Here is an 11,129-nt window from a genome sequence, read left to right as displayed (position 1 = left end):
ATTGGATAAGAGACACAAATGACAAAATAAATGAAACGAGGTTATGTATGTTAGTTATAAGCAATTCACTATTTTGTTGAAACTTTTACCATTAGTTCAAAGATTCATCATACCATATGTCAGTCTATGTCAACATCTTGGTTAATGATTTAGCTACAAGCTAGCCAAACACATCTCTCTCTCTCTCTCTCTCTCTCTCTCTCTCTCTCTCTCTCTCTCTCTCTCTCTCTCTCTCTCTCTCTCTCTATGTAGGTGTGTCAAAAACCTAACAAGAGCTTGTTGGTAATAAAGTCAAATTCTCTTTCTTGATTTAAAGATTTAATTTCACTTATGTTTTGTTGCTTATAAATTAATGCACAATTGATTTACATCTATCACTTCTTCATTAGGAACATTATTTCATAAACAACATCATTTTCTAAATGGCCTACCAATCTACCTCATTCTACAAAAACATATGCAAAAGAAGACCAAAGTTTTGATAAGTGATCTACCAAACCTCTTTTATGTACACATTACATACCAAGGTACAATTGCTAGTGATAGGATTTGTTGATTTAACAAGTGTTGTGTGAGTAGCTCAAGTCCTTGCCGTGGGTAGTTTAGGGGGGGAGGAAGTGTGGAAGGGGGGAAATGATAGCGAGCCTAGTTGCAAAATTCAGTAGAAGGAAGAGTGTAGTGGTATTATGACATAGTGAGATAGGAGAGGGCTCAATTCAATCCAGCTATTTTTTATCCCCTTACATTAGATTGGGTTTTTGGTGTAGCATGTTGGTTTTGATTAGTAGTTGGGATGTATATTTCTCATGAGCGGGATTTTGAAGAGAAAATGCATGCATGTAGTTTATTTCGTTGGATTTTGACATAAGAATTATGTATCCTCTTTCAACAATCTATTGTTATCCTATGAGTTTGTCTATGTTAAACAAGACTTTTTCAAAGCAAAGCAAGCCAGAATGCACTCTACAAATAGAAGATTGGAGAACTTGTGACAAGTTCCTGATACAAGGACATTTATGAATTTGTACATACAACCCTTTTATTGTAATGTTCAATTGCAGTTAACAAAAAATAGTGAATGCGATCTTTCTCAACAATTGTACATAAGCTTATACCTTTGTTGGTACCCTAATTCTAAAAAAAACTTCAGATCAGTTGTTGACTTTGTCTCCTTATTCAATTATCAATTTCATTAACAATATACTTCTACTATCAGGCTTTATCAGAGGTCATTTTTGTCATCATTGCAAGGTTCACCAGCCAAACTTATATGATTTTTTTATCAGCACAAACAACATCATACAACAGAAGAGACATTACATATATGTTCAAAGAGAAAAAAGAGATTATGTTACTTTTTTACTTTGTTAATACTATCAATTACTTATAGACATTTTACAATACATAAATAGTACTCTTCTGTATTACCCTTTGTCAAACTTATTAAGTGAGTTGATCTATAGTAGTAAGTGGAGAAGAGAATGTAGGGAAACAAGGAAGAAAATAAGATGGAAATTTTATATTCTTTATTAGGGCTAGAGAACACATTAGTTTTTGATACTAATAATGTTCTAAATTTTCATAAAGTATAGGGCCAGGCTCTCGTCTTTGACATGGGCATTCTGGTAGTAAATATTATAGTCACTTAACTTAAAAGTTATTTTTTGGCCTCAGGTTCACTCGACCAAGAATTCCTATATGCACCGTCTACAGTCTTTCCATTGACTCTAGACTTTGTATGCATGACACCTCGCACAATGTATATGCTTTCAACACCTCCAATCCTCTGCAATGATCTAAACCTTCAGTCTTCTTTATTTGGTAGAACCCTCTTAATACAAATTCTTGGAGAGAAATTAATTGTGCAAAATTATATAGCGCAAACAACTTGGGGCATTCACTTATAACCAATTTTCTGATTGAACTTGGTATAAGACCATCTATCTCCCTTAGATTGCTATTCTTTTGAATTGTGAGAGCAACAGTCTTCGGGTATAGAGATCTTGGACAATTCATTGTTATCTGATACTTCTATTATCTTAAGCTTCAACAACGAAGAACAAGATGACCCACCTCCAAGATCCAATTCATTGACTGCACATCGCTCTATCTTCAGACTTTCAAGATTAATCAATTGATTGATTGATTCAAGTAAAGGTTTCACTCCTGAATGGGCCATCTCTAATCTCTCTAAGAGCTTAAGATGCCCCAAAGTGTCTGGTAAAGATTGCAGCTTCCCACAACCAATAGTATTCAGTGTAGTCAAGGAAGACAAATCTCCAAGAGAGGCCAACAAGCTTGTCAGTGAAGAACCCCCAACAGACAACATTTGTAACTTGCTCAATTGACCGATCTTCACAGGTAACTCCCTTACCTTCTGCATAGTGGATAAGGAGCTCCCTCAAGGACACTTGATTTATAATGTCAAAAGGCAACTCTTCTAATTTATCAACATTTGAAAATTTTTAAATACTCTAGCTTTGACATCTTTTCCATAATGTTTGTGCTCAAGTCCAGGATCTTGCACCAGCTAAGTCCAGATGTTGCAGCTGAGTTAACTCTTTACAAGAATCTAGTAACCTATGTAAAATATTGAGCTTATATAACATGAAAACTAACAACTTACATAACATGAAAACTAACAATAATATCTTTGTAGTGTAAATAAATAAAATAAAATAAAATAAAATAATAATATATAATACAAGTCATTGGTCTCTAGGACTGGTATGGTGCAATGAAGATTTCTCTAGTTTGTATCATGTTAGTAATTTATTCTATATTATTGTTTGTTATGCAAATTATTTAGATCAAAGAAATGGAACTTGTTTAAGAGAACTACGTAATACAGGGTCTTAGAGACAATAATGATTCACACAACTTGTTCAATATTCATGGAAAAAACTATGAGCATAATGTATGCAATTTGTTGTAGAACTAGGAAGTGTAAATTTTTTGTCAAAGTAACATATTAAACTACCTAACATGGGGGCTTAGAGACAATAGTGGTTTACACAGCTTGTTCAATGTATGCAATTTGTTTTAGAAGTGGAAAATGTCAAAAAGTTGTCAAAGTAATAATATTGGAAAGTTCACTCTTGCATATTCATTCCTACCACATCCTTTCCATAAATAGCTATGGTATCGGATTTATTGGAGACCAACTGAAATCCATTACATCATCAACTTTAAGAAATTTCAAATCAAGGAAATAGTGATGGTATCAATGTTGGCAAAATATTTTTTGCCTTAATAATCTATGTGTAATCACCTAAAAATGGTCATCTAGACTATTAGCCCCCTTTTCAACATTTTGGCTAAATTAATTTAATCATTTACCTAGACCAAATTGCTAATAATCAATTTATTTGATTATAACCTATAGTTTGACTATGCTATCCTAAGTTCATTATTTGATTAAAAGAACATGTCCCCTTTTAATTAAATAAAACACCCCATTCTTCTAACCCACTTAAAGTGCACACATAAAGTCCTTTTTCTATTTTGCAATTAAAAGAAAAGGCTTTGTGACTTTTGTCTTATATGACAAGTCAACTTATATTCTATTGGTTAACTTGTGTGTGCACATGGATCACACCTATTTTTGAATTCCACCGTTGATCATCCACCATCTTCATCTTGATCTCTACCGTCCATACATCTTTAAAAGGGAGAGAGCTTTCCCCCTCAATCCAATCCATTTTTTGAATATTGTTATGCTGCAGGTTTTCTAACAGGTTTCTTTGGAGCTTTGTGGAGAACTTCTATTTCTTGTCTACATTCTCTCATAACATAGCATTTTAGCTTAGATTCATGTTGCATGTTAGTTTAGCTTCTATTTTGCAATAATCTATCTCACATAGCTTAATATTTGGATTGTAACACTCTCATCCATGCTTAGAATAGCTGCACTTTTCATATTCATTCTAGCTTAATCTTTATTTGCATTGCATCCTTGAGGAACTCCTTGGGACATTTGCATTCTTGCATCTTGTCTTTGGAACCTCCCATTGCATGGTTTACTAGCAAGAAGAGTATCTCTAAGGCTCATCTGAGAGCCTTCTTATTCTTGAAATATACTCTCTTGCACTCCATGGATAGGGAGCTCTAAGCCGGCATCTAAGCATTCCAACTCATGGAATCGTTTGGATAGAAGGGTTTAGAGTGTGACACTTTCAAGTGTACACTATGCATGTGAAATATTGAAATAAAATGACTATGGGGTTTTAAAAGGGAAAACTTTCTAAAATAATGTCGTTGGTTCATATGAAATGTAATTCTAAATGTTTGAACCTACTGATAAAAAAGAGCCATTTCCAAGATTTAGTATGGGAACTGGTATTTCACTGAATAAATGTTATTAGTTATCTAATATAAAGACCAAATTCGATCTATATGGTAAATAACAATGGGCATATTCATAGGACCATAACTCAGACTACTGTAACAATTCCCTTTCCAAGTGAAACCACCAAAATTAAATTTCTCCTTTGCTATGAATAATCTATTACTTTTCAATTGTTTATAAACCTTGTTACAAAATCTAGCTTTATTTTGTCCATCACTATCTAAATAAGAGGATGTGTGCTGCATAATCGTCCACCCTAATTGCAAAAGCCCAGGGTTTTCCTCAAGATCACAAATTCCATTGAATTTATCTTACTTGTGAAGCAGGAAGTATATTTCATGTTATCTACAAGAAAAAAATATCTTTCTGGTAGAATCCATTTGTAAAGCAAAGAAAGATGAATTCATCTAAACATTTATTGTCTTTATTACAGACTTAGAAGAGGAATGTGCGGAAAGCAAATTAGGATTCACCTTAGTGTATAGACAACAGCAGGAGGCAGGGTAAAAGACACACCTGACCTTCTCACTATGCCCTAGCACCCACTTGATGAGGAGGAGGTGTGTCCAAAAAGAATTTGACTGATTTTCAGTATTCACATATGATGTCAATATGTAAACATGATCAAAGTAAAGTACTATTACAGAAAATTATTGCAGACAATTTTCACTGCACCGATAGAGCACCATGGTGTTTTGTTCTTTGCCTTTTTCTCTCCTTATAATCTTCTTCTATGTTAACTTTTTGTTTGGTTGGCACACATGTTTATGCTCTAAATTCTGTCAAAAGCTTACACCTCATTGCATGCAGAAAATGCATGGAGAACAAGTTTTATTTTTTGCAGAGATTGCATGCTGGAAAAGTGCAACAACAGACATGCAACTCTCTTCCTCAAATGACAAATGCCATTTTGGAAAATTTTATGTAATGTTTTAAGTGACAAAGGAAAAAACTACCAACCAAAAAGATAACAACCAATAGGAAAATATTAATTTCTATATATGACATCACATAATTTCAACATATCTTGTAAACTATAGTCTTAACTCTGATAATTTAAAATGACACTATTTCCAATGAGACAATTATTACTTTGGAGAAGCTTGATAACTTTAGTCTCTTACGACAGGGACTAATAACCAATACTTTTTTGTAGAGCATGTGTTGATTTCATGCCCAATATTTTTTAATAGTATAACAATAGTGGTTATGACTTTAAAGTTGTCATTGTTCATCATAAATATTCATGATTGAATAAAATGTACATTTTAGCTCTAAAATTTGACAAATCACATGATGTTATATTAGATTATGTATTAACATATAATTTAAGGCACACTTTTTATTAATATTTTCTACACCTAAAAATATACTAATGTAACATTATATTGTATTTGATGATGTTTATGACGAAACTTAATTTTTTTTAATAACCTTGTTAAATGAAAGACTCAAAACAAAAGAAGAGTGATTGAAAACTATGACTTTAATTTTGAAAGATGAGATTAGAATGGTCAATGAGGAATCCTCTGGCTTACACAACACCTATTTAGGGGAAGAGACCTAGTAGCCGTTAAGGCTAACTTCGCACATCTAGATCTTCTAAACTATAAGTCAAATTATGACGATTTCTATGGGGTACCTATGTAGGTGACTCAAGAGCTTAAAGCTTACAGACCTCTTTGTAAAGGCCATGGAGTGCGAAGTGGTTGAAAAGTGCCATTTTAAACACTCGACTAATACTTGGTTATGTTCACCCCCCAATAACTGCTCACAAAAATATAGTACTTTTACCACAAATGAACCAGTCAACAACTAAGAAAGTTAAAAAATGATCCACTATTAGTAAATGTGTTATCATCTTTGGGAGCTTTTTAAAAGCCATAATTAGAAGTACCTATCACAAACCCACACGAACATTAAACCCCCTAGTAGCTGCAAAGTCTTTTCCCTAGCATATGAGAGCGTTTCCTCTCTATTACCATTTCTGGGGGATGTGACCCATAGCCACCTACCCTGACTTGTGAATATAGTAATTGGGATAAGGAGGACCACAGTGTACCAATTATTGGTACACGAACGGACTACTAGACAAGAATATATCAAAATTATTGGGTAATGGGCTGGCTAATAGATCCTCTCCCTAATGCCTATTTTATAAAGCAGTAAACTTTGTAGAATGTCTAAATACATTTTTTATTGGGTGCGATAGTCAATTTATAGTACTTGTCCTTTTTAAGTAGTTTGGCTTTGGCGTACTGGTGGCAAAATTTTCACGGGTTGTTGTTGATGGCGGTCATTAAGATTCAAGCATTCGGATTCTTGTGGACCGAACAATTTCCCTTTTGTCCTGATTACAAAGCATTATTCAATTTGATGGAAGGAAAGAGGCGGCAAAGGAGTCGCTGTCATGAAGGCTGAAACCCTAGTCTGAGGCAGAGCGTCTGGAATGCAAGTTGCAATCCCTAGTCGGGCGACAGAGGGGGCGATTTGTCCCTTTCCCTGTTTGTTTCCGTCTGTCAAAATGGCGTGGACAGAACCCCTGGCGCTATTTGTGCCAACACCACTCATTCGAATTCCAACAAAAATCTATGGAGGCCTCCTCTGTTGCTCTGCGAACCAAGACAAAAACAGATTATCCTCAGCGGCTCCCCACCCTGTTGGGGATTTGGATTAATTCTGGCCTCGAAAGTAGCAAGAAAGATTGCGCCTCAGATATCCTTAAGATTTCATTTTGGGCTTGGAGGAAAATCTTTATCAATGGCAGATGACGGCGAGAACGGTTTTTGATAAGTAGAGGAGAGGAATTGTAATCTGATATTGAAAAGATGATGCCGTGCTTGAGCGCAAGTAGGGGCTACAGGCCCTCGCCCTTTTCCTCCCCAACATCAACAACATGTTCATCTTCTTGTGCCGGGGTCTCTGATACGAAGAGCACCAGTATTTCCTCAAGTGGGTCAGAGATTAGTAGCCTCGTTGTCCCACAGAAGAGGCCTAGAACAAGGCGTAAGAGGCCCCAACAGATGTACAACGAAGCTGCAGCAGCGCTTTCTGCAATTTATCCCAAAATCTTCTCCCAGAGGAATTGTGGGCCTCATCGGAAAAAAGTTGATTCCAAGGTATGGAAAAAAATCGATCCCCTTAGGTTTAAGGAAGTTGGGGCTCCTGAATTGTTGTCGCAGGAAGTTCCTACATTGATTGGAAGGGTGAGGGAAATTGAAGAAACCGAGCTTCTCTGTAACGAGGGAATTCCTCCCGAGTTGAAATGTGGGGGTGGGGAGCAGGCTGCTCGCAGGCGAGTCTCTCGTCTTGTAGAAAATGATTCAGATGATTCAAAGTTCAAATCCCTTTCCCTTTCGGAAGTGGATGTTGATATTTCGAGTCCTTCGTCTTATGATAGCGGTGGGAGTGAATACAAATGTTTTTTGGAGTCCAGTGATGGTGATATTGACGGGGGCATAATGAGCAGCATAATGGGAAGCGATGCAAATCCTGAGACAGATGATGGTCTTGGAGTTTTTGGGTTTGCACAAGGGACTGAATACAACTTGCAGTCTTCTGCCATTAGGGCTCTTCGACGAACCTCAGACTCTATGGTTTGCCCTGTTTTTGATCATTCGTTTCCGAGGTTGAAGCTTTCCGATAGGTGTATGAAAGATGAGAGAAACACAATGTTTTTCTCTTCCCTGGATTTGTTGAAAAGAGACGATTCCCAGCACAGGCTTAAGCTGCAGTTAAACTATGAAGATGTTATCAACGCTTGGTCGGATCGAGGACCGCTGTACACAGATGAAGTGCAAGACCCACAAATGGTGCCTGATGATTCTTATTCCGATTCCATGGTATGTACATAATAAAATCAACATTTTGTGAATTGATTTATTCCTTCTATGAACAATTCTTGGCCATGATTGGATATTTAAATTGTTCTGTTTCATCTTTCCTGTATACCAACTTTTTCTTTACGAACTCAAGATTAGTAATTAATGACATTATATGTTATTAATTTGCCATAATACGCTAAAATGCAACAACCAGGGCTGACATTGTTCTGTTTCATGCCTTCTATCTCTAGGAGTGCATTAACAGTGCACTTAGGCATGCTTGTGCTGGTCTTACATCAGCAGAGAACTTCTATATTTATTTTAATGTTGTGATATTGCTATTAACTGTGTAGTGTTTTGAGTCAAACTTATTGACTGATTTTTCATGAGTAGTGATTCACATGAATCCATCTCTAATGAGAATAAATGGAACACTTAGCACTCATTGGATGTAGGGGATGCTCACAGAGGTGAAGCACGAGGACTTCCGGGGGGGTCACCCATCCTAGTGCTACTCTAACTTGAGCATGCTTAACTACGGAGTTTCCTCCATGGTTAAACCCACTCTGCTTGCACTTAACTACGAATTTTTCTCCATGGTTAAACCCTGAAGCACGAGGACTTCCGGGGGGTCACCCATCCTAGTGCTACTCTAACTTGAGCATGCTTAACTACGGAGTTTCCTCCATGGTTAAACCCACTCTGCTTGCACTTAACTACGGAGTTTTCCCCATGGTTAAACCCACTCTGATTGCACTTAACTACGGAGTTTCCTCCATAGTTAAACCCACTCTGATTGCACTTAACTACGGAGTTTCCTCCATGGTTAAATCCACTTTACTTGCACTTAATTACAAAGTTACTACTCCAGCTCTAACGCGATTAATTATGAAGTTTCCTCCATGGTTAAACCCATTTTACTTGCACCATTTGCAAACAGAGTGGATTTAAACATGGAGGAAAATCCATAGTTAAGCACGCTCAAGCTGGAGTAGCACTAGGACGGGTAGCCTCCCGAGAAGTGTTGATGCTTCACCTTTGTGAGCATCACCTAGATCCACTGAGTGCTAAGTGTTCCATTTATTATCATGAGAGATGGATTCATGTGAATCATTACCCATGAACCATCGGTCCATGAGTTTGACTCAAAAACTACATAGTTAAATCCTGATCAATATCACAATCTGACTTGCTGTGAAAAATATCTCCTACTTATTTTAATGTTACTAATGATTGTCTTTTAGGATCAGCATGTTTGATAAACATTGAACATTTTCACTACTGTCTAGCTTCACCAGTCTTTGGCATCAGCATTTATCATGTAGGCCCATTCATTGGACAAAATTTCAAGTGACTCTAGATCAATCTTTATATTTTAATATCACATTTATGGAACTGACTGGATAAGATTACACGTGCTTAATGATTTATCCAAATTCTCAAATCATGTAAACATTGCAGGTGCAATTCACACACACTTACAAGTCCACCCTGGCTGAATCTTAAGTGAAGATGATGTCTCACAGGACAGAGCTAACTGCATTGTACATTCCCTAATGAATGAAGAATTAAAGAAATATAATAGGTCTGATTGACTATTCAAACTCAACCTGGTAGTGGAATTGATTGATGTAAGAATACTGTTGGAGGTTTCGCAGGCAACAAAAATGATCTTTGATGTGGTTCCGGATCTTGGGTTCTCGAGTTCTGCAGGAGATGGATTTAATGGACAAATGGAGGATGGGAAGATCAATGGTTCAGGAGTTAGAGAAGCCAGTGTGCTTCGTTATAGAGAGAAGCGAAGAACAAGATTATTTTCCAAAAAAATACGATATGAAGTCAGAAAACTCAATGCAGAGAGACGCCCACGAATGAAGGTATGTTGTTTTCGTTGTTTTTCCCCTGTTCTTTCTCCCTCCTCCTTGAGTGTTATGCGCTGAAAAGTGGTATGTATCTTTTTCTTTGCAGGGAAGGTTTGTGAGAAGGCTGGCAGATCTGTAAAGCAAGCTAATCTTTTATTCAAGATTTATAATAAGGTGCAGCTGCTTCATACTGGTCAATGGCACTTTCTTCGCGAAACAAGGAAGATATTGCGGCAGAAACATATTCATTTAATATGGAATCTAAGGTTGTAGAGTTGAGGTGTATCAACTGCAGTTTGTATTTTTAATTTCTTTTACTCCGGCTTTCAGCTAAACAAAAACCAATTTGTTTGGCCATCCACCCCATTGTTTCTGCAGAGTTTGCAGAGAGATTTCAGTTTTCCTTCTTGTTACTTGCTTTTGCGCTAAGCTCTTCAATTGTATCCGCAATAATTCTGGCTTCTATTCTGCCAGATTTCTGTCTTCCACAGTTTTGAGAGTTCCAGTGGAGAAAATTTCCTCCATTTTTAGAACAGTTGTTTCCTGAATGGTGCCAATCTGGCCAGCTGGTGATTTCATTTATTAACTACAATAATGCTTGAAAATATAATCAAACATTTTTTTAAAACAGATGGCAGCACTACATGATGTTATGCATTCCAAAACTGTCCTGAAATGAAGTTTCTTTTTGCTATATATTTCCTTCAATCATCCGCAACATTTGTATTAAATACTATGACTTGTTTGTTTCAGGATTAATCAAAGATCTCTAAGTATTTGTTGACTTTTATAGAAATAAGAAAACGGCTAGTGTAAAATTACTGTCCTAGCTGCAATAGTCTTATCCAGGACAATATTGAAGTGCACAAATGGTGTGCAGATGAGAGATTGTGGAAATTTACAGTTTGGAACTTAGTTGAAGGGCTTGATATATAGAAGCCCTTGTCTTGACCACTCAATGAAAGCATCAACCTAGATGTGACGAGAGTTTTTTTCTAGCAGTGCTCAACAGATTTTTAGTTATTGTCATTTCACTGGTTTTTTGGATTGCATCGGAATGGTGGTTGTTGGTTTCTTGCCTTCATTAGGTTTTAT

At 36.4% G+C, this 11,129-nt stretch overlaps 1 protein-coding gene across 2 annotated transcripts; it reads left to right on the top strand.

Moving 5' to 3' along the window:
• Nucleotides 1–6,718: 6,718 nt before the first annotated feature.
• LOC149556874 (protein CHLOROPLAST IMPORT APPARATUS 2-like) lies at nucleotides 6,719–10,662 on the top strand. Of its 2 annotated transcripts, none has more exons than XR_016364804.1 (3): nucleotides 6,719–8,190; nucleotides 9,634–10,049; nucleotides 10,141–10,662. XR_016364804.1 is itself a non-coding variant. In XM_089831469.1 (3 exons), exons 1-3 carry the CDS (start codon nucleotides 7,177–7,179, stop codon nucleotides 10,171–10,173), a joined length of 1,266 nt encoding a protein of 421 aa, XP_089687595.1. In that variant the 5' UTR covers nucleotides 6,740–7,176; the 3' UTR covers nucleotides 10,174–10,662. The 2 variants fall into 2 exon arrangements, 1 of the variants encoding a protein (XP_089687595.1); XM_089831469.1 differs by having other exon boundaries at nucleotides 6,740–8,190; nucleotides 9,831–10,049.
• The last annotated feature ends 467 nt before the right edge of the window (nucleotides 10,663–11,129 follow it).

The sequence above is a fragment of the Cupressus sempervirens genome, chromosome 5 (genome assembly GCF_028749045.1).
Source record: "Cupressus sempervirens isolate cs-2001-9-10 chromosome 5, ASM2874904v1, whole genome shotgun sequence".
In the NCBI taxonomy this organism is placed as follows: Eukaryota; Viridiplantae; Streptophyta; class Pinopsida; order Cupressales; family Cupressaceae; genus Cupressus; species Cupressus sempervirens.
The sequence above is the reverse complement of the archived record's forward strand: the minus strand, read 5'-3'. Positions and strand labels throughout refer to the sequence as shown.

Coding starts and splice junctions, on each gene's coding strand:
- LOC149556874 (XM_089831469.1), top strand. CDS start 7,177: ATGATGCCGTGCTTGAGCGCAAGTAGGGGCTACAGGCCCTCGCCCTTT. Junction 8,191..9,830: donor ATTCTTATTCCGATTCCATG/GTATGTACATAA, acceptor GAGGTTTCGCAG/GCAACAAAAATGATCTTTGA. Junction 10,050..10,140: donor AGAGACGCCCACGAATGAAG/GTATGTTGTTTT, acceptor TTTTCTTTGCAG/GGAAGGTTTGTGAGAAGGCT.